The sequence below is a fragment of the Lepidochelys kempii genome, chromosome 2 (assembly GCF_965140285.1).
Source record: "Lepidochelys kempii isolate rLepKem1 chromosome 2, rLepKem1.hap1, whole genome shotgun sequence".
Lineage (NCBI taxonomy): Eukaryota > Metazoa > Chordata > Testudines > Cheloniidae > Lepidochelys > Lepidochelys kempii.
Window position 1 is genome coordinate 183583629 of NC_136381.1, and position 24401 is coordinate 183608029.

Below are 24401 nucleotides of genomic sequence, written 5' to 3' on the forward strand. Positions count from 1 at the left end.
CTCTGGCAGAAGGGGTGGGACTGGAGGTCAGCATCCCCAGCCAGCCCTTCCACTCTGCCTGGCCCATGCCGCCCGGAGCTTCAGCAGCGATTTAAAGGGCCCGGGGCTCCAGCTGCTGCTATAGCAGCAGCGGCCGGAGCCTTGGGCCCTTTTAAATTGCTGGCCCCAGGGCAGCTGCTCCTTCCCTCCCCTCCCCTCCCCCCACCCGCTGTCAGCAGCCTGAGGGGGGCAAGGTCCTTAAAGTAAGGCGGTACGGGCCAGTACCGGCAGCCACATTTTATCGGTATGCCGTACCGGCTCATACTGCCTTACTTTCACCCCTGCTTATACTGTTGATACATAAAGGTAGTATACATAGCAGCAAAAATGTGCGTATTGCAGCAGCTGTCCATCCCCCTGTGCACCCCCCTTACCCCCCACACCCGCAGTGCTAATGGAGCAGATTTTCAGGCTGTTACTTTGAGTGTACTGCCTAATTAACATTTCCATTGTTTTCACTATGGTTAGGTCACCTGACTTGAACACCAGCAATCCTGAACATCCCCCTTTAGGAGTGAGGGCAGCGATGGCTCTATCTATGTATCTTGCAGCAGGAGAACACGTCAGACTGTCTTACTGTAGTTTAGCTGATCCATACACTGTAAACCTGGTGCCTATTCAGTCTTTGCTCTGTCACATTGTGTATTGATAATCTCATAATGGATTGTACAAAGAAGCCTTCTGAGCGGCACTTAAATAACTGCCTGTGTTTTCTCTCTCTTTATTAAAGCTTTCCCACATCAGTGTATGTTTTGGCATTGACTTAATAGATTTTCTGAATGTGCATGTATAATAATGTACCATTGTACACTCCATTGTGGAGTTCACATAGAAATGTTTATAGTTTTGTGCAGGGCATGAATCAGTTATTCATACCCACAAACTTGTGATATATTGGTGGGAAAAGTTAAGTGTAATATTTATGTAGCCCTGTGGGGCATATAGCTTTGTGACAATTCTGATTTGCTATTTATGTACTGCACCATTAAGTTTCAAGGCATCTGCTCTTTGTTGGAGGCAGCTGTGCTCCATGAAGAAACAGGAGGGGACACCCCTATTTCCACATACATGCATCGTGTTCTCTGCTGGAGAACTTTAGTTTTGTTGTTTGTTTTATTTAACCAGGAGAACTCCTCACTTTCTCTGAGCTTTGTCATTGTACAATTCTCACAGTCACCACTTTTCTTTTCTTTTCCATACGCAAAGAGCAACTGTCCACTTTCATTTCAAACGATTTTATTGCAGATTAAGGGAAAACAGCAAAGCAAGAAAGAACAAATGTAAAGTCTCCATGAGAGAGCACAGTATATGCATCTCCTCTGTGGCAGGATGCATGTGAATTAAATTTGAAGGGTGTGTTTGTCAGTAATGCTCAGAGCTGACCTCTTTCTGACAAATCTTTCATTGACTTCAGTAGGAGTAGAGTGTCACGAATGCTGATTGCTTTTCAAAATCCCACACACCATGTCAGCTGATTTCAGCAAAGAGAGGACTCAGAAATTTAAAGGTGGTAGTTCTCAGAAACTAAAACTTTAAATTACAAAGCTATGTATACTGCAGCACCTCTCACTTGGAAGGATGCCGAAGTTCCTTACAGATTCTATTCCTAGCATTCTGCAGGTGTACAGCACATTGTATGCAAATCTATACTAACAAAGTTATGGGTGAATTTTGACCAGTCTGGATAGTCAGTCCAGATAAACACTCTGGATTACTAGCCAAAACTTATTGGATCTATCTGCCCCACTTTGGGTCTTACAAAAATGGCCTCTCTTGCTAGATTTCCCGTATTTCCTGCTTCTAGCCATGCTGTTTTTATGCTACTTCCAGTCTTTCTTGTGGAATGATTGGATTTATGCCTTTGGTCTGAGCCAGAACCAGAAATGCAAAGGTGAGTGAAAATGAAAAATAACTTACAAATAAAGAAGTTAACTGGATCCTTTGAACTTTTGAAATTTTGGGCAAAGGTTTGGGTCAGTTGTCCAGCAACAAAAGAGACACCAAAATAAAAAAGGTGGCTTTATTATCATTCCTTATTAAGTGCCAGCAATCTACTCTGGGCTGGATAAGATCCAGCATGAAGACAGTCTGTTCTAAAGACCTTACCATCTAAAAGATAAAATAGAGAGGACAAGATACGCTCTTTACTGGCCTATATAGAAACGTTTCTATTCACTTGAAGAAATCCACAGACTCCCTTAGACATTACATACAGTCTACTGAAAAACAATGGGAAGCTGTAGTTAGTTGTGTTTTTTCCTAAGCATCTGTCATGGGGTCACTCGCCACACTGGCACCTGCTGTTGGGCGTTTTGGGAATTAGTCCCAGTAGGCATGCGCTCAGATGGTGGTGGCTCTCCTGTCCTCATCTCCACCTGCAGACCCATTAAGGCTCCTTTCTCTCGGCATCTGCTTCGTGGTATAGCCCTCCAGCCGTGTCACCATCCAGTTTCTCCCCCTTCCAGGAGACTCCTCCAATAAGAGTCCAGCCACCCCTCACAGCGGCTTAGCAGTCCACAGCTGGGCTGCACCTTCAGAGGTTAGTGGCGGGGCGGGGTGGAGGGAGAGAGGAGGGAAGGTCCACCCACTACTCCCGGCCCAGGAACCCTGCAAACAGAAGCTTCCTGCTGCCTCTTCCTTCCAGCTGACTGTCTCTATTCCCGGGCCATTTCCCTGCAGCCTCAGTTCCTTCTACTCCTGCCTCCAGCTCCTTTGTCCTCTTCCCAGGGCCTCAAGCCTGTGAGTCCTGGCAGCCCGTCAGGAGCTCTCCCTAGCTCCCCCAGTCCCTGCTAGCACCTGCCCTTCCCCAGGTGCTGGTCTCTCTGTAGCCCTCTTGGAAGCCAGTCTTCTCCCTCGGGTTCCCTGCAACAAACCAGCTTGCTCTGGTCTTCAGCTTCCTTTTATATGGGCCGGCTGGGCCCTGATTGGCTGGTCCAGCGGCCGCCCTAATTGACTGTTTCCCCTGCAGCCACTCCTTTGGCTGCCTGCCGCCCAGCTTCGCTAGGCAGGCTTTAACCTTCTTGGGGGCAGGCGCCCCGTCACAGCAACTGTGTGCCCACATCTGTTCTATGCACAGAGAATGATATTGTTCATGCCCTAGGGAGTTTACAATTTAAATAGCCAGGAAGCAGAAGTCCACTGGTAGAACCCAAAGGTTGTATTTTCACTTCTATTGATGTGACTTAGTTTGTGAGCTTCCCAGGAGAGGTCAACAATATCTAATCTTGCATACAGTGCTGTATATTGCAGCAGCATAATAATGGTAATAATTAGGTGTCTATTATTTGAGTACAACATCCCTTTGTCAAAGGGACATTTCTTCTGCTTCATGGCTAGAACTACTGACATTTTAAGGTTGACTCTTTCCCCCTCCTCCCTACAATCCTTCCCAAACAAACTTTCACATATTTCATATCTTCTCCAGGACTGTAGATTTTAAAAAGATCTTTGTTAGGATAGAGGCAAAACCTAGGCAGAAGAAAAATCATTGTTAATTGACTCTAATGAATTCATGTTGCTATAGAGGTGGAGAAAACTCCTTTAAGCATTTGATGTATTACAGAACTCACCTTCAGGGTAAAGGTAGGAGCGCAGGTTGGTGATTATTCTGTGTAACTTTCTAGTAGGAAGAATGACTTGTCAATGTTATTTTTTCCCCTCAGTTTTCCTGCACCGAAGAGGAAATGAAGTTTTATGCTTTGGGGTTTTTTGATTTTGTAGCTTAGCTATAACTTTTGATTCTCAGGCCCAGATTTTTAAAGGTATTTAGGCTTAGGTCTGTTCAAAAAGAAACGTACGTTCCTAGATCAGTTGAGCATCGCATCCACTAAATAATTGTTAAAATCTGGGCCTTCGTCCCATAGATTGTAAGAACCTTAGAAATGGATGGCAGGATAGATAGACACACAAGGGAAAGAAAGAGATACGGTTAATAAATTACCAGTTGTATTTCTTGGGTTCATTGCTGTTATACATTTTCAGAGGCTTGGAAACAAAAATAGATTTTCCAACCAGTTTTGCCAATTTCCACTTTACAAATAGTGGGCCAAATTGTGGCTACTTTTCTGAGAAGAGGAGAAGACTCAAGGACCATTCCCTGGAAGCTGCTCTGTTCAGCTGGCAGCCAAAACCCCTCTGTTGAATGCAGAAAGACGGTGATAGCAGCTAGTAGCACCCAACACCTCAAATTGTGTATTTTGGGATATGGCCAGGGGTGCACACACCCTGTGTGGGGACATATTGGTCCTGGGGGGGGTGCATGTGTGATATCCACCCTCGTGGCTGATGCACCAGTGGTTGAACTGGTGACCTCCAGAGCTGAAAGCCTCTCTCACCACAGCATGAGCTAAAGAGCCAAGCTCTCAAACTGCTAGCACATGACAGCATAGAGAGCAATGTAACACATTAGCCAGTGAGCTGTATACAGGAATCTCATACCTAGCAACTGAGGCCCACAGCAGTTTGAATCCTGGATGAACTGGTGACCCCAGCGCAGTCCTCATGCTGTTTTGGGAGGTGCTATTTTTCTCTTTCCCTCATGTGAGTTTTTCTACTGAAGGGTTTTGTACAAACACATAGATGTTTTTAAAACTACTTGGAGACTAATTCCTCTCTCCTCCCCCAGCATGGGACATTTCTTGAGCGTTTCAATATTCTTAATGAATGAACAATCTTGATTCTCCTCCTCCACTGTCCTTGAGGTGCTGCTCTAATTACTGCGTGAGATCCGTTCAGTGGCAAAGGAAGAGAAAGTAAGAGAAAAGCTGCTGAATGCTCTCACTTCATGTAACAGCTAAATACCAGCTTAGAAAATGACGGCATCTGTAACTTTCCCAAGTAGTCATCCATGAAAATGGACTAATGAAGGCTTATACTTATGGAACATAGTCTGTGTTTAGTTCATTTTATGTACCTTTGAAATTATATAACCTTATACTGCTCACAGAAGGTGAGATTCTTGCATCCTTCATAAAGCCCAGTTACTAGAGCTCTGTTTGCCTATTCTGCATAGCAGTTGAACATGAAAGTTAGCACATAAACATGGGGGCTGGCTGAAGAACTTCTCCTTCATTGCGGGATTCCTGGATGCTGGAAGTGTATGTGCCATGGATGGTTCACTCAGGGATGGCATCGCCAGGGAGAAATGTTCCCACTGCGCTGGCCCTCTGAAAGGCACAGCGTGTATGTTGTATCATATTGTGTGCTGATTATCTGTAAAAAGTACTTTTGTCAAGAATGAAATCCAGCTCTGCATCTGTGCTGCACGGGCTATTTCAGCCCAAAGGCATCCTGTGACACCAGTGTACCCCATCGCAAGGTAAGGAGCCATGCAGCTTCCGATTCTCACTCCTTCTCCAGCCCATGGGCCTCCTTTCCGCTGTTGTATATGGTGCCGTCCTGGAGCTGGACATCTTGTAACTCCAGTCTCACCCTGTCCCCAGAGAGGAACCACACTAGTGCCACTGCCAGGGAACCTCCATGTCAGCAGAGATGTTGGGCTGTGTTTGCCTCATTATAAATAACAACAATAAAAAGAGCAAGTGCATTCAAATGGAAGTGTGATAACCCAGTGCCCACCCAAAGCTGAACTGTAGGGAGGATTCTGTCTGTGGGAGGCTGCGTGTCTCACAAAAGGGGGGTGGGGGTTTTGTTTTTTTACACTAAGTACATGAAGAGTCTGATTTTCAGGGATTCTGAACCCACTAATTTCAATTTCAGATTTTTCAGCATCTCTGAAATCAGGTCTTTAAGATCCTGCTGTATTTCTGTGAAAATCCAAACTGCTGTTACAACAGAAATTCCTGTCGTAAACGTGGGCTATTGAGTCAGCTGCTGCAGCAGCAGTGGCCTTACATTCATTCAATCTTTTAAAACGAATACAACCTGTCAACACCCAGTTGATCAGTTACATTTGCTCCAGGTCATTTTAACAGTCCCACTGGAAGCTAAGACTTTTTTCCTTATGGGACTGGATTACTCTGTAACACCAACAGCTCATTTTCAAACATTTTCAGGAGCTTTGGTGGTTATAATATTTAGTATTTTGAAGTATTACAAGTGACTACATCTAACTTTAGTACCATGCTGTTAGTAATAGCGTCCTTTTCTTTGAAGCAGGCCAGATCCTAAGCGGGTGTAAATCGGTGTAGTTTCATGGAAGTCAATGGAGCTATGCAGATTTATACCATCAAGATGTACAACAATTCACCTTGCATTTGCAAATTCAGTATTGCATTTCTAGATTTCAAGCTGAGATGCAGAATGTCCACGATGCTTTAATTAAATTTAATGCTTTAATTAAACTGTTGTATTCTGTTCTTATATCAAACCCATCAACACTGGATCTGAGCACCTGATGTTGACTATATTATTTTCTATAAGGACTCATTTCCCATGTCTATTGTGGTATTTTAAATCATCACTTTCACATCACACAATTACCATCAATGCACAATATTTTTGTCTTGTTGAATGCCAGTAAGACTTACACACATGTACCGAGGAGAGAATCTAATCCTGCCTACTTGATCCTTGATCACATCAGGGCTTACAAAACATTCGCTGTCAAAACCACGCTTTGTCAAATGGGCATGCAAAGTACTTAGAAATGTCTTCACTTTTATTTAGATGACACACAGGTGGGTAAAGCTCAACCAGGCAGGAGTGAAGTCATATTTGTGGAAAAGGGGAAGTGTTCTGAAGAGCTTGTTGCCAGTTTGTGCATGACTGTTTAGTTAAGGAGTAGAAAACGCCATTAGAGCTTGTGGAGGGAAACCTTACCTGCTCTTTTTACTTGCAGGCCTATGTCAGTAAAAGGATCAAGAGGCATGATTGCCCTCTCTGCCTTAGCTGGATACTCTCCCTGTTTTGCTCACCAAGGTCATCCATTTATGCTGTATCCAGATAAAGTCACTGTTGTGTGCTTCTAATTAGGCCTCCTTAGAAGCTGATGCAAATGCTCCAATGTGGAATGCAGCTTCTGCCTTGTTCTTTATAATAGGAGTTGGCTGGCTTACACGCTTCCTTCTGCCATCTACACTAGCTGCCAGTGCACCATGCAATACAGTTTAAGGGCCCCCTCATGCATGGTGGAAAGAGCCCTCAATTCAGTGGGACATGAAAATGCTCAGTACATCACAGGATCAGGCCCTATGTACTTGAATGAATGCCTCTTGTTGTGTGTCCTTGCTTGTCAATTACTAACTGGTGTCAGAGCTGGTTTGCTCTAAGGGTCTGATGCAATGGCCATTGAATTCAATGGGAAGACTCCCACTGTCTTTAAGGGACTTTGGATCTGGCCCTAAGTTCCCTGATTCAATATGGGAGGAGAAGTCTTTCCTAGTCAAGAGCTTTTAGTTGTGTAAACTGCTTCAAGAGGCTCACCACTGGATTCTCTCACTGGCCATCTTTAGGAAATTGGGCAATTCTTGTTTATTTCAGTAGTCCTTGTTTTGACAGTTTTTTGCCCCTGACATGATTTGTATCTGTTGACCTTTTACGTTCTATTTAGAGTTGATTTCTCTGAGAACAGGGAGGTTTGCTTGATGGCTGTTGGTTTTATTCTTGTGTCAGATTTTTTTTTTTTTACTCTGTATTATTTTTGGCTGGTTCATTCTGTACTGCTTTATATCATTTATATCATGCATCTCAATAGACAGCCTACAAGGGGTTACATAAAATAAGTGTGTGAATCATGCCCTTATCCTGGTTTGAATCTCCAGTTCACATGGTAGTATGCTAATGTGGCAAGATGACATATCACAGCGGAAATAAACCTTCCCAGTTCATGGAGAGTCAGATTTCCCTGCCCTCTGTACTTCCCCCATGCTTCGTCCACGTTATACATTACTCTGAATATCCAATTTTAAAATATAGGCACTCTCGTCACTTCCATAAAATTTCAGCAAAGGTTTTACCATCTAGCATTCTGGAAAATATGCAGATTTATATATATGGCTTTGATAGGAATTCTTCCAAAGTGAAATCTTCTAGCTGGATAAGGCGGTGATCCTGCAAGAGGCACGTCTCAGAGAGTAATGGGTGCTCAGCACTTCTCAGGCCTCGGCCCAAAGTCTGCACTTGTGGCAGTAATGGACTCTCCTCCATTTTGTTGATTCACTTATGAATGAAATAACTATGGCAAACACCAGACTCAAGGTTTGTACATCACCCCTCCTGTAGCTCTCATATTTAGCACAGGGTTAGGTATGATTGATACTCATAAGGAGTGGTTTGTATAAGTATCCTGTGATCTCCCCACTTTAACTTCTGCTAGAGTTTGTGGCTCAGTCTATTCCTCTTTACTAGAACTATCTGAAGTTGAGTGGGTTTGGCAGGAGGTGGCTCAGATGAACAACATTTCCCCCTTTATTTTTTCACATGGTTTCCAACCTAAACCTGGTTTACTATAAATTTGCCTGAGACACTGTCCAGGTATCCCTAAAGCCACTACCCCGGGTTTGCTCAAAACTCAGTCACTCTTAGGCGAATCTGGCCGAAGTTTTAGGTTTTTACCAAAAACTTAGAAGCAAGTAGGTGAAAAGTTGCACAATACACTACTCATGACTGCTGGTTTGAGAACATAGATAAGTATCAGAACTCTTAGCCCTATTCCACTGAAAACCAGGTAAAAGGTGGTGACTTATCCCAGTCCCTGACTGTGATGCTGAAAATAGAACATGCATATTAGATCTGGGCAAACTGGTCACAGCAAACAATTTGATAAATTTAGTTCCTTTTTGTTTGGAATGATCTGCAAGCAGGCCCTCACAAAGTGTTTTTTTTTTTCAAAATTATTCAAGAAATGGTTTGTGCAAAAACATCTCTGTTTAGAGATGGTTCACAAACGGTTTCCTGCAGCTATTGCTTTGAGTCATTGCTATTTGTGTTTGTAGATGTGAGCTGTCGGCTAATGCGAGAGGGGAAGGTTGGCCTTATGGTTAAAGCAGTCAACTGAGATACTGAAGATCTACGTTTGATACCCAGCTCTACTCATGACTTCTTATGTGACCTTAATCTCTTTGTGCCATCCTTCATGGAGATACTAATACCTCATTTTTTCAACTCTTAGTCTATCTGCTTAGATAATACGCTACTCAAAGAAGAGACTGTCTCTTGTTATGTTTATGTACAGTGTTTAGCACAGTGGAACCCTGATCTCGGCTTGGACTTCTGAATGCCACATTAATTCATATAAATCATACTTTTTTCTTTATTTGCCCAAAGCACATTTTCCTTTTCCAGATGGCTGTGTGAACTCTTCCATAGTCACAAGAGTATTCACAACTCTCTCTCTCTTGTGAACAAAATTTCACTCTCACGAATGTATGGAAGTGAATAAAAGGATCTTGAAGTTAAAGCTTTTAATCAAATGATTTTTCATGAATAGTTTTTTTTTTCCTTCTGTACTTTTTCAGCTTTGTTGAATATTTGTTATGAGTCGTTACATGACCCTAATGCAAGGCTCAAAACCACACAATATTCTTACAGGCTCAGGGAATGATGTTCTTGTTTTTTATCTGTATCAGTAATGGGGGGAATTATAATCAGAGTCCAGTTTTATTCACTAGGTCTCAGGATTTATTTTTGTAAAAATGGCCCCAGCATTGCTTTCATCTCAGTAGTGCATAGATTTGACATTTTCAATTATTACAGTCATAGTCACGGGCATCAGCTGAGAACACGAGAAATTGTAACACTCTCTATTTCCACTGGCTCTTGGTTAACTGCAGTAATTTTTGTTTAGTCTTCCTCACTTCCTTTGCATTTGTTTGCATGTATTGTGATGGTGCACCCCCTGCAGATGTACATTCGGATTTCAATTCTCAGCTGTGCCCATCATCCATGCCATGCAGCTGAGGGTGAGGCAATCCATTTTCAACTCCTTGTTCCTTGGGCCATTCAGGGGCTAGTGTGACTCTCAGCATACTTTAGAGCAGACATAGGGCTGCTCTACTCTATGCTCAGTTTCCTAAGGCCCACACAGTGTATTCTGGCCATATCCTCTCCCCAACGTGGAAGTTTTGTCAGTGGTGGCTCTGCTTTCTGGACAGATGGAACACTGCCCTGCTCAGAAAAATGACTAAGTAAAATCAGAATGCAATAAATTTTGTTTTCACCCTGATTCTGTGCACTATTCTTAACTTTTTATTTAACACCATGGCTTTTTTTTTTGTCAGATGAAGCTTCCATGTAGCACATTTTCTCCACTCCACAGCATGGGGCTTCAAAACAGCAGCACTGGCTTTCATAAAGGCCCTTTCATTAATGATGAATGTGCATCCCAAACCAGGAACAATGTGCCATGTAATATTGTCTTAGAGGTGCTTCCTATTTCTCCAAAAAAACTATAAGATCACGGCTCACAAGCATGAAGCCTAGACAACAATAATGCTACTCATATAGCATCATTCACCTAATCACCTTTACAAACAATAATTATTTAAGCCTCTCAAAAACTCTGAGTTAAGTAGTTATAATGATCCCTGTTTTACAGATGGGGGAACTAAAGCCTAGAAAGGGTAAGTGGCTTGCTCAAGGTCAAGTCAGTGACAAAGTTGGGAATTGAAGCCAGAGGTCGTAACTCCCAGTCTTCTGACATAGCCCTCCTCCCCGCATAGTGGGAGTCAATAATGATTAAGGAAATTGAACTAATCATGTTCCCTTTACTCAGCTATTGAATTAGGATGAAAAACAGCCTGTCATTATTCTGGATATACCCCATATACTTATCAGCCAACTCATCTCCTTTGGCAGTGACTCTGGTAGAAATTCCAGTTAGCAATACACTTTTCTCCATGCTGAGCAGTGGCAAATCCAACAACAGTTTGGCCGAGTCAATGCTGAGTAATGAAAACGGAATGAATATGAAGAGTGTATGCCTCTTGAAGAGCAGTAAATCACTGAGGGGACACACTGCAGACTTTAATTCTACCTGCCTGATTGACAGTCTCCTGGAAAACAGGAAAGAATCAGAATATTTATTATTGGAGATGGAACATAAGAAGTACTTTGTTTACTAGAACATTTTATAGTACATTTTATTACTCCTGGGATTTATTAACATGAGAAAGCGAACTGTGCATCAGAAATTAATGTTAAGTAGTTCACATTTGGGCATCTCTTTAGCTTTTTTGATGCTATAAGTAATAATTTCCCATAGAATATTAATCTGATGCTACTATTTCACTGATCACTTCATTTACATTTGATAACCAAACCCAAATCACACCCATAGCTGGTTATCTCATGCTTCATTTTTGGCGTTCGGTGTGTAAAAATGGACGCAAAGGAAACCCTGGATTCAAACACTCACAATTTAAAAGTTTAGAAGATTCAGAGCCAGGTATGGATCCAGGCATGAATTTCACAGCTGACCACTATCTCATTAATGAGTCTGGCCAAAAATCCCAGATCCAACCATCCTTGAATTCTGGGGAAGTTTGGATCTGAATCCGAGCATAGCGCCTCAAACTCATCTTTGGTTCAGTGTGACAGTAATTACTGTATATTTAGAAAGGAGACCTGGTGCTCAGATACCTAGATAGGTAGGTAAATACAGACTTGATCTTTACGTTTAGGCCCCCTTTCACTAATCTGACAATACATTTTCTCTTTCTTCTATACAGACAGACGTATTGGTTGGTGTGGATGGGTTGTTCTCCACCAATCTGACAACAGCTTTGTGAATGAGTGACTGTCATAAATATAAAGGGAAGGGTAAACACCTTTAAATCCCTCCTGGCCAGAGGAAAAACCCTTTCACCTGTAAAGGGATAAGAATCTAAGACAACCTCGCTGGCACCTGACCAAAATGACCAATGAGGAGACAAGATACTTTCAAAGCCGGAGGCGGGGGCGGGGGTGGGGAAACAAAGGGTCTCTCTGTCTGTGTGTGTCTTTTGCTGGGACCAGAGCAGGAAAGCAGGTCAGAACTCCTGTAGAGAGTTAATAAGTAATCTAGTTAGACATGCGTTAGATTCTGTTTTGTTTAAATGGCTGATAAAATAAGGTGTGCTGAATGGAATGTATATTCCTGTCTTTGTGTCTTTTTGTAACTTAAGGTTTTGCCTAGAGGGATTCTCTATGTTTTGAATCTGATTACCCTGTAAAGTATTTACCATCCTGATTTTACAGAGGTGATTCTTTTACTTTTTCTTCAATTAAAATTCTTCTTTAAAGAACCTGATTGCTTTTTCATTGTTCTTAAGATCCAAGGGTTTGGATCTGTGTTCACCTATGCGAACTGGTGAGGATTTTTATGAAGCCTTCCCTAGGAAAGGGGGTGTAGGGCTTGGGGGGATTTTCGGGGGAAAGACGTTTCCAAGTGGGCTCTTTCCTGGTTATATTTGTTAGACGCTTGGTGGTGGCAGCAATAAAGCCCAGGGACAAAAGGTAAAATAGTTTGTACCTTGGGGAAGTTTTAACCTAAGCTGGTAAAAATAAGCTTAGAGGGTTTTTCATGCAGGTCCCCACATCTGTACCATAGAGTTCAGAGTGGGGAAGGAACCTTGACAGTGACCTTTGTTTTTGTTTTATAACCTCTAGCCATCAAACCTCAACTGTGCCATTTCAAGAGACCCAGTTACCACTCAGGAACCCACTTCCCACCCTTTCACAAGAAATCCGAGGAACATCTGGTGAGATACAAGCTGCTCGACCAGAGAGGCAGGATGAAAAAGATTCAACATATTTCTCAGAACTGGAATAGGAAATAGGAGAAGAAAGGAAGTTCACACTGCTCTTTGCAAGCTGATGAAGGACATTGTGTAATAATCATGGATCATTTTAATTCTGCACCAAGTGGGGAATAATCCAAGATGCAAGCAAGTATATGATTTAGCCAAATAATTCCATGGAAGCTTCCAGTAGAACCATTCTTAATAGCCTGCCTCATTGCTGGAATATTCTCACATTCTCACAAAATATTGGGCTGTTACTTTAAATTTTCAAAAGTAAATCTGTATACATAGAGTTACTATCAAATTAAGAATGGTATAGATTCTGAGATTTTAAGAGACCATTATGACCATCTAGTCTGATCTTCTGCATTACACAGGGCATATATAACTTCACTCAGTAATTTCTGCATTGAACCCAATATCATGAGGTCCTGCCTAGCCTAGCTTTGGACTGATCGTGTTGTGAATAAAGACACCTGATATTTATACTACAATAAGGATTGAGAATCACATAAGTGCAAGGAATGAGAGATGAACACCTCCCCCCTAATTTCACACATGAGGGAAAAAAAGAAGGCATAACATCACATTAAAATGCATGAGGCTTATTTAGCTTTGTGCAGCTACTAATAGATGTTTCTGGCTTTTGGCCCATTGATCAATATGGAAAGTGAAATCCAAATCTAGGAGGCCATACTCCTCCAAAGCGTTGTATGGAGGAAGGAACCCCTAGTTTTAGAGAAGCTGGGTAGATCTAATACCTAATACAGAAGCAAAGTGGTAGGAAGAGGAGAGGGCCGCAGTCTCATCACACGTGTACTCAACTTCAGTCTCTCTGTAAAGAGCACTAAACAGGACCATATCCATCTTTAGTGCTCTAAGAATTGTCATTCCTGGAAATGCTGTCTCTGAAAGGCATTGCTACAAATGATGTTAGGTAGTGAAAACTAATTGGTTGGAGCTGTGACATTATCCCCATTTCAATAATACATGAAGTTGTGAAGTTCCATTGTCAACATCACAAGGTGACAGGTCTCTTTGGTCCCACAGGCATGCAGGTGTGATGGCAGAGTTACCCATCTAGCCTCCTGTCCCATTTGGCTACCAATGTGTAAGTCTGCCTGACATCAGAACGTCTACATTTGATGTGCATAACATTCTGGTGCCACATAGAGTATAATAAGGGCTGAGTATTGTGGGGAAAATTGCTGGGGAACGTTATAGGCACTGCAATTCTTCATTAGAAATTACGTTACAGTTCTTTGCACAATATCCTAGGTCCTGTAGCATTTCACAGATGGCTGCTGTCAGTGAGCTCTACAAAATAGGTGACCTCAGCATATTGCTCCTACTTGCAATTACTTTGTTCTCTTCCTCTTAAGTAGCACATCAGCTGCACAACTGACGTCATTGCCTGTCAATTAACTCCATCCTATTGGCTTTGTCTTCTCTCTATGTATTTGGTTTCTATGTTCTATTTTCCTCAAACACTATCAGAATTCTTATCTGATAGAGTCTCCAGTTACTGTGCTCCCCAGCCACCTAAATGTCATGAAATATAGTATATATTTTGAAGTCTTCTGTTACTAAGATGTTGAAAACCTGATTTTTATCTGGGAATTCTCGGCCTGATGAGGAGCAGATATTTTTACTATATATATTGCTTATAAAGTGCCCTGAAATGTTTTACCTGACTGGGTTGTAGAGAAAAGCAATTTATTGTTATTCCAAATGAGTTTTCTGTGTCTGTACCATTTCCTTCTCTCAAACAGCCCTTGACTTACCACATTTTCTCTGAGACCTTTCCCCCTACCTGTCTAAACCCTTGGCATTCAAATGACACCAGTTTAGATTTACTGGGCCAGATACACTTTCCAGTTCCCCTGGGTTCAGTTTAATTTGCACCTCCTTTTTATTATTTACATTGTGTCACTTTAGACTCTGAGCACTTCACAGACAAAATGGATGTAGCCTCACAATGTATCCTCCTCCTGCAATGTAGAGATGTATGGTCATCTCATTCATATGGATGGGGAATTAGGCACAGGGAAACTAAATGATTTGCCTGAGGTCACGCAGGAAGTATATGGGAAAGCCAAGAATTGAATCTAGTTCTACCAAGTCCCAATCCATTATCCTTATCACAAGACATTTCCTGCACCAGCCTGGCTCCTTCTGATGAAAGGGAATTTACCTGAAGAGAAAGCATATTGGACTGATGCTGCCTGACCTCCCTTGGCATTTATGGCAGATGGGAACTGCTTTAAAATCCATTGGGTGCTCTATAGGAGCCTAGCCGTTGTAGGCTGCAAAGGGGATGTGCTGAATTAGTGCATCATCTTCCACCTACCCAGGCCATTCCCCAGCCAGCACCATCCTCTTTTCAAGCTCTCCTGGCCCCCCTCTCTGTCCCTGTGATGGGATATGCTCCCCCAAACTGGGGCTGAGAGAGTTGAATTAGGCCAGGTGGGCCCAATCAGCCAATTAAGCTGCACAGGGGGGAGATTTAGGCTGTGGGGAGGCTTCTAACTGAAAGAAAGCTCACCTGTGAGGGAACAGGCATGGCTTCTATAAAGCCAGGAGGCTGGCAACCGAAGGAAGCCTGAGATAAAGAAGATGGAAGTGGGGGATTGGAATCCCCTGAGAAAGGGTTTATCTAGGAGGCCTAAGAGAGAGGGGGGATTGAAGGCTGGGGTTAGTAGGAAATAGTGCAGAGAAGAGAGCAGTAGGGTTGGTGAAGTCCCAGACCTTAACTGCTTGCTGTAGGTCCCTGGACTGGAACCCAGAGTAGAGGATGGGCCTAGGTTTCCCTACCATCATCCACTGCAGAGTGGTCTTGCTAGGGGCAGTGATTGGGAAGATTGCCTGAGGCACTGCGGGACTGACATAGCCAGGGCAGTGGGCATGAGGACTGCTTGACGCTGCTGGCATGGAAGGATTTTGAAAGACCTCCCCTGGATGGGGAGATCACAATGTGATCTGGCCGAAGGGCTGAGTCACGAAGCCGCTGGACTGTGAGTGGGATGAGAGTGCAATGGTACAAGAGAAGAAAGAGGGTGGTGAACAGGGCAGAGCTAATGGCCAGAAGGAGGTACCCGCCAGCAGTGAGTCGAACACACCCTGGTACTCCCCACACCTCTGGAAGACAGTCCAGTCCCCTGAGCTTTTTTCTGGGGATGGGGAAGTAGATGGGGTCAGCCTGAGGTGGAGGCTGGGCTGGGAGTTATTTTGGGCCGAAAAGATACAGGAGATTTCCCCCCCTTTATAATCGGTGAGTCTGATTTAAATGTCTTAATTTTGTTTTTTAATAACTCTTTTAATGTGTCTAGATGGGGGCGGGGAAGTGCAGTAATCAAATCTGAATAAATAAAAACTGTCAGTTTATCCCAAAATATATATTTGATATTGCACTATTAGTGTGAAAAAGGGGCCAATGATTTGGCTTCTGTCCTATACTTAGGACTACAGATTGTAAATACCCACCCAAGGTTCTTGGTTGAGAGTCCCTGCAAATTATAACAATAATTAGCTCATATATATTTTTCATCTATAGGACTTAAAGCATTTTACAACTGAGGTAAGTAATTATCCCTATTTTTACGGGGGGGGGGGGGGTAAGGAGGAGGAAGGGGAAGTGAGGCACAAAGAAGCAAAGTGACTTGCCCAAGGTTACCCAGCAGGCCAGGGAATAGATTCCACCTCTCACGAGTCCCAGCCCAGTGTTGTATTCACTGGACTACACTGCTTTATCTAAGAGTGAGTGATGTCACCAAATGCCCCATTTAACAATATGTTGCTTGCAGTGGTGGTGTAGCTGTGCTGTTCCCAGGATATTAGAGAGACAAGGTGGGTGAGGTCATATCTCTTATTGGACCAACTTCTGTTGGTGAAAGAGAAGTTTTCTTGATGCACGCCATGTAGCTTGAAACCCTGTCTTTTACCAAAACAAGATGGTCCAGTAAAAGATATTACCTCACCCACCTTGTCTCTTCATAGAACAATATGTAATTTAGAAATGTATAAGGGTAATCTTCTATTGTTGCCAAGTATCGGGGGTAGCCGTGTTAGTCTATATCCACAAAAACAACGAGGAGTCCAATGACACCTTACAGACTAACAGATTTATTTGGGCATAAGCTTTTGTGGGTTAAAAACCCCACTTCTTCAGATGCATGGAGTGAAAATTACAGAAATAAATATATATATTTATGCCTGTTTCTCTAATTTTCACTCCATGCATCTGAAGAAGTGGGGTTTTTAACCCATGAAAGCTTATGCCCAAATAAATCCCTTAGTCTTTAAGGTGCCACTGGACTCCTCGTTGCTTCTATTGTTGTGATTCTCTAACTTTATATAGTGATGCACTGCTAATATTAGCCCTCTAAAAACTTTTGAGGCTTGTGTGGACTATACCGTGTACTACTGGATACTGGAGCAAATTGTTTTTTGGGGAAAAACTACTAGAGTTAAATCAAATAATTCAAGGCAGCCCAACTCCTCAGGGCTGAACATGTTGTCACCCTACCAATTCAACACTGCCATCTAGTGTACCTATTGAAGAATTTTTCCAAGCAATGTGTTTAAGAATGACATACACTGTTTAAGGGAGACCTGGCATTGCAGTGAACTTTGCGTTTTGCTAAGATGCTGCAAGTATAGAAATGGTGAATAAAATATCACTCTCAGGAATTCTGAGTCAGGAAACTTTGATGCCATTTAGACCTGATTGAATTATTTGTTGCAACTCTTAGTTGTAAATGTAGCCTTTCTTCCATTTGACAGGTTTCAGAGTAGCAGGCGTGTTAGTCTATATCCGCAAAAAGAAAAGGAGTACTTGTGGCACCTTAGAGACAAACACATTTATTTGAGCATAAGCTTTTGTGAGCTACAGCCCACTTCATTGGATGCATGCAGTGGAAAATACAGTGGGGGGATTTTATATACACAGAACATGAAACAATGGGTGTTCCCATACACACTGTAAGGAGAGTGATCAGGTAAGGTGAGCTACTACCAGCAGGAGAGAAAAAAACCCTTTTGTAGTGTCAACTGCTGAAAGTGGCCCACCTTGATTATCACTACAAAAGGTTTTTTCCTCTCCTGCTGGTAATAGCTCACTTTACCTGATCACTCTCATTACAGTGTGTATGGTAAGCTATTACCAGCTTACCTGAGTGATCAGGTAACACCCATTGTTTCATGTTCTGTGTATATAAAATCCCCCCACTGTATTTTCCACTGCATGCATCGGATGAAGTGAGCTGTAGCTCACGAAAGCTTATGCTCAAATAAATGTGTTTGTCTCTAAGGTGCCACAAGTACTCCTTTTCTTTCTTCCATTTGTGGTTCATTTGTGAACTCATCCATTGTTCTAATCACCAGAGACATTTCCTCTGGCAAGGCAATGGATTTTCTTTAAAGAATCTGTTTAAAATCTGAATTTTAAAATCTTACGTTCTCTATGACTTAATTATAGAGTAGAGAGAGGGATTCTTTAGGGTTTATTCCATACATATTGTGTGTGCATGTATCTATATCTAAATAATTGTGTGTGGCTTCCATATCCTCTAGGAAGCTGACTCAGCAGCAGGGAGAGGAGCTAGCTAAACTAGGGGACAGCAGGGGACTTGGGGAGACGGAGAGAGCTGAGAGTCAATTGGATGTGGGTATACAACAAAGCAAGGGAGTCAGGTGGGCAGTGGGGCTGGTAAGGCAAGCTAGGCAGTGGAGAGCCTTGTTCCCCAATCCCTACACAACCTGTCTCTCCAGCTCCATTCCTTCCCAAGATCATCTGCTCAGCTGTGCAGCCAGCTTGCCATTCTGCCTTCATGCCTGTCTCATTGAACCTCAGCCAGCCTCTCCATCCATTGCCCTTCTTCTCCCAGCCTCCCATAGACCCAGTAAACTTCACCAGGGGAGTCCTGGTGCAACAAATCTACTGCCCACAACTGCTCTCTTGTAACTCTAGGAGAGTTGCCAGATGGAGAAGGTGTAAATCAGTGTTAGTATATTGCACTCAATGAGATTATGCAGATTTACACCAGTTGAGGATCCAGCCCAGAGCTCCCCAGTATTTGGAGAAGCAGGCAACACCTGGAAGAAAAGTTCTGGCCCCACGCTTCCATTTAACTCATCCTGGTTAGTCTAGTTAGTTTGTCTTTGTAAAGTAAGATTTCAAGATAGGAAAAACATAAAAGAGCAGCTGGCAATATAGAGTATTGCAGAGATGGTATTTGTTCCAAAAATAAATAGAGAATTCCAATAGGAAACACAGGAAGAGGAGTAAAAATGGAGACAATTTTGAGAAGAATGCAATATTAAACAAATGAGCTGTCTTCCCTTTTAATATGTTAGGGGCCTGATCCAAAGCCCATTGCCGTCATTGGAAGTCTTTCGTAGAATCATAAAGATTAGGGTTGGAAGAGACCTCAGGAGGTCATCTAGTCCAACTCCCTGCTCAAAGCAGGACCAACCCCAACTAAATCATCCCAGCCAGGGCTTTGTCAAGCCGGACTTTAAAAACCTCTAAGGATGGAGATTCTACCACCTCTCTAGGGAACCCATTCTAGTGCTTCACCACCCTCCTAGTGAAATAGTTTTTCCCAATATCCAACCTAGACCCCCCACTGCAACTTGAGACCCTTGCTCTCATCTGCCACCATTGAGAACAGCCTCGCTCCATTCTCTTTGGAACCCCCCTTCAGATAGTTGAAGGCTGCTATCAAATCTCCCCCCTCACTCTCTTGTCTTCTGCAGACTAAATAAGCCCAGTTCTCTCAGCCTCTCCTTGTAAGTCATATGCCCCAGCCTCCTAATCATTTTCATTGCCCTCTGCTGGACTCTCTCCAGTTTGTCCACATCCTTTCTGTAGTGGGGGACCTAAAACTGGATGCAATATTCTAGATATGGCCTCACCAGTGCCAAACAGGGGAATAATCACTTCCCTCGATCTGATGGCAATGCTCCTACTAATGCAGCCCAATACACTGTTAGTCTGCTTGGCAATAAGCGCACACTGCTGACTCATATCCAGCTTCTCATCCACTGTAATCCCCAGGTCCTTTCCTACAGAACTGCCTCTTAGCTAGCCAGTCAGTCCCCAGCCTGTAGCAGTGCATGGGATTCTCCAATTTGCCTAGGTCACTCTGGACCATATCCCTACCCTCCAGCGCATCATCTCTCCCATCACCTGAGTGTCATCCGTGAACTTGTTAAGGGTGAGATCCATCCCATCATCCAGATCATTATTGAAGATGTTGAACAAAATCGTCCGCAGGACCGACCCCTGGGGCATTCTGCTTGACACTGGCTGCAAACTAGACATCAAGCTGTTGATCACCAAGCTGTTGATCACCCACCTATTGAGCCTGATGATCTAGCCTGCTTTCTATCCACCTTACAGTCTATTCATCCAATTCATCCTACTTTAACTTGCTGGCAAGAATACTGTAGGAGACAGCATCTAAAGCTTTGCTAAAGTCAAGGTATATCATGGCCACTGGTTTCTCTCATATCCACAGAGTCAATTAACTCATCATAGGTGGCAATGAGGTTGGTCAGGCATGACTTGCCCTTCGTGAATCCATGTTGACTGTTCCTGATCACCTTTCCATTGACATCTGTCAATTTTGGATCAGACCCTAAGGCTCCTAAATGATTTGCAGGACACAAATGAATGGACAGCTTGGTAGATTCCAACGTTTGTGCCAGGGTCTACCTATGGTGGCCATAGAGTCTAGGACCAGAAGGGAGCACCAGATTATCTAGTCTGACCTCCTGTGTACTGCAGTTAGTCAGCTTTTACCATTCTCTTGCTTATCGCACCTAAAAGAATAAACATGGACAACGGAGCCCATTGCTGGGACATTTACATTCCCAGAGAATGTTTCCCAGGTTTATCTTCTTTCCCCAGCTTCTATCTCATTTTTGTCTTCTCAAGGTCTTTGTTTCAATCAAAAAGATGGGTGAAAGATCCCTTTCGTGGCTTAGAGCACTGCCCTAGCTAAGCACACTGACAGAGTGAATGCAGGACACCAATTTCCCTGCAGGGAAGTTAAGATCAAGGAAACATTTACATGGAATGAAAATTGATTTTAACGGTCACTTCCTGCATTCATTTGACCAGAAGTATTACATTTCCAAAATCTCATTTCGATTGGTGCTGGTGGGTTTAACCTCATTTAAAACAATCCATGAGGCTTGGCATTGTCAGGATCAGAATGAAAGGAGTCATGAATCTGGTTAAGTACACCTTGGCTCCGGTTAAACAAACCACATTTTTCTAAAGGGCCTCAGCCTAATGTCTCTTTCTTATTTTCACTTGCAGGTGCAATTTTTGTGCACTCTCATTTGCAAGTATAGGTGCTAGAAGGCCACATTTTCGAAATATGACCTTTATAAGCATGTGGCCATTTGCATGTGTACATTTTGCATTTGGGTGAGGGAAGAGGACCAACTATGGGCATTTACGTGCTGCTTTAGATGGTCAAAGCACAATGCAAACATCAATTAAGCCATAACTATTAATTTTACTTAAATGATTGGGCAAAGTTTCAGCCTGCAATGGTGCCTGAGTTCCTAAACTTGACACCTGCAATGTCTGCTTTAATCTATGGCAGTAAAGCGTGTTAGCTGGGTGGGTAGAGCAGAAGGAATCATGGCTTCTGTCTCTACCACTGATAAGTTGTGTTCGCTTCAGCGGTGCAAGTAGAAATAATTTCTTGCCGGTATGCTGCACTCATGAGGGACACACGAGGGTTTTGTGTGTGCGAACGTGATCTCCCCATGTGACCCCCCCCATGACTCCTCCCCATGATACACATCCATCTCACATTGTGGGAGGGATAGCTCAGTGGTTTGAGCATTGGCCTGCTAAACCCAGGGTTGTGAGTTCAATCCTTGAGGGGGCCATTTAGGGATCTGGGGCAAAAATTGGGGATTGGTCCTGCTTTGAGCAGGGGGTTGGACTAGATGACCTCCTGAGGTCCCTTCCAACCCTGATATTCTATGATTACCTGGTGGGGAGGGGCAGCTGTGTCCTCTTCCCGCTGGGCCAGAGATTTCTGCTGTACGGACCCCAGGCAGGAGGACTTGAGAGACACAGCTGTGTGGAAGGGCTGGTGGTACAGCAGCTGCACCAGAGGAGCTGCTAGCATGGAGCTGCCCGGCAGGGAAAGGAGCAGAACATCGGGCCGCCAGGCAGCCCCATGCCAGCAGCTCCTCCGGTGTGGCTGCTGTACTGGCCCTAGCCCTGTCCTCTGGCAGGGCTGCTGTAGAGACCCCAGGCAGGAGGACTCAGGAAATGTGGCTGTGTGGAAGGGCTGGGGGTGGGGCTGGGGAGTGGCTCCTCCTGTGTCTTCCAGATATGCCATACCAGCTATAAATATCTTACCGGTACAGCATACTGGGTCATACCACCATACCTGCACCACTGGTTAGCTGAGGCAAATCACTTAACACTTTGGCCTCTATGTCCCCATCAGTAAAATGGGGCTAATAATACTTTACTTGTAGGCGTAATAGGCTTTTGTGAGCTTGGGTTGAAAGTTGCTTGCTAAAGCACAATGTTGTGGGGATAGCTACCTCTCAAGTAGTTAAGTACATTCTCCTCCCCCCCCCAACACCCCCTTTCCTTTACATGGAAAACCTTTTTACAGCTTTTGGGGAGGTAGAAATTCACCCACAAATCACTCCAGCTCCTTTTCGCAGTAAACAAAAAAACCCCTATAAGCAACACTCCCCTTTATCAGCAAACAAATTGTCCCTCAGCCTCTTTACTATCAGTCTCTTAGTAATGGATCAGAGCACCTCTTTCCCTTTGGGTTCTGACTGATTATCGTCCTGATTAGAGTGACCTAGGCCCATAGTGTCTATACAGACAAGCTGTTCCCTGGGTTCAAACTCCCAGCCTGCTGCATTCTTGCAGCAACACATGCAGCTCGCACAGTTCCTTCTCAAACGGTGGCATCCTCCTATTTAGAAGGGCTGGATTTTCCTCCTGCTCCTGGGACTATTAGGACTCCGGGGTCAGTGTTCCTTTCACACTGCTGATGTGTAGAATGGGAGCGCCACAACAGAAACATTGTCTAGTTCCACAGAGGTATTTAGGTGCCGACCTCCTATTGTATGGAGAGATGGGCCCTGAAATACCTTGTAGGGTTTGGGCCTTTGCGGCTGTCTCAAAACCTTATATTGTCTCTGCACGGTGTGCCATGGCGACTTGGCACTTCCCGGGGAGAATGTGGGGCAAAAAGACACTTCTGCTCAAAAAGGACAACCCGCTGCCACTTGAGTTAGAGAGCAACCCATGCAGCTCTAGCAGCCTCCAGCCCTCTGTGGCAAGGGAGAGGTACAGATTCGGAGTCCATTTGGAAGGAGACAGTGCTTCATACATACACGCACGGTTTGTAGCACTGTGATGCTTTTGCCAGGCCTAAAAGGTTTTAAGATTTCTTTATGATCAGCACCCATTGAAGTGCCTTCTCTTCATGTAATGGAGCAGCTGAAAGCAGTGAGAAATTATACATGTAAGCAGGGTCTGAATGAGCTTTCCCCTAACATCTAATGATGAACCGGAGGGAAAGACTTCAAGAGCAGAAAGTATTTGCATAGACACACCCGGTCTTCCTAGGTGTTCAGCAGACAGACCAGCTTTGCCAAAGTGATCAATTTTGGCTGGTTTTGGGTTACAATTCACTTTACTACTGAATGCAGGGGTAATGAAATGTTATCCTTATTGTACGAGTAAACAGCAGCAGGACTGTACTTAGCACACCCTGACTGAGGGGGTCACCCTGCTCTGAATCTCACTTGCTAAGCAGGGGGCAGGGATGCCAACTCCCAGTGAAAGAGAGGGTGGGAACTCTGCTTGTAGAGTCTTTGATGCCATTTGACCCTCCCTTCTCGAGTGTTTAAAGACTGAGCTGATTAGACTTAATTGAAAGGCCTTGTTTCTGTTCGGTGGTTACCAGAGCCAAAATTACTGACGAGCAGGTTTAGGGGCTAAGCCTTACGCCTGGTGTGGGGACAGTGCTGCAGGGAAAAACAACAGACTGCGCTAGCAGTGAGGTTCCCCCACTACTCAGTGAAATTGCTACGAGCTGGAATCACTAAGACGTGGGCTAATTTGTGGGAACCTGAGAATGCAGCATCATAGAAGTGGCAGCGAGTGGCCAGCGATGGCAGAGACAACGGCACACCCGTGGCCAACGACAGAGGCAGTGGCAACGATGACAGCAGCAGCTGAGGCATTGCTTGTCCCTTCCTCCACCCTTTTCAGCGGTGGGAGGTGAACCTACACGAATGCAGCTCTGAATTCTGAACCCCCAAATGAATGCTGGGCTCCCTTTCCCTTTTGTATGAAAGTTTTATTTTGTTCTACACAGACTCAGTGTTTGCGAGAGGGGAAGCAGAGCCTCTTTGAGGAGCCCAGGCGTTGTGGTGAATTTTCCCAAATTATCAGGTGAGGGCTTGAGCCAGCTAAAAGGAACCCCTAGATATTTAACCTGGCCCTTGTTGTTGCTGACACCACCTGGCAAAGGGGTTACATACACATTGGTCCTGCCAGTGAACCTACTGTTCACCAATTTCCCAAATGGAAAATGACTTTCCAGTTGCTCAAATAGATTTGTAGGTGGAAAATAGTAAATGCACATTTGACAACTTATGAATTTGCATATTTTA

General features: G+C 43.8%; 1 protein-coding gene across 4 annotated transcripts in view; it reads left to right on the forward strand.

Annotated features, from left to right (window-relative positions):
- PDE1C (phosphodiesterase 1C) overlaps positions 1 to 12915 on the forward strand; it is a 419371-nt gene extending 406456 nt beyond the window's left edge. Inside the window, exon 19 of one of the 4 annotated variants that reach the window (XR_013635380.1) lies at positions 508 to 772. Coding sequence is in view for 3 of the 4 variants with exons in the window: in XM_073332967.2 (XP_073189068.1) it covers positions 12586 to 12755 (170 nt within the window). In the remaining variant the exon portion in view is untranslated. Of the gene's footprint in view, positions 1 to 507; positions 773 to 12585 lie in introns of those variants that run through there. The other 3 variants (XM_073332967.2, XM_078851714.1, XM_073332974.2) reach the window with 3 other exon arrangements.
- The last annotated feature ends 11486 nt before the right edge of the window (positions 12916 to 24401 follow it).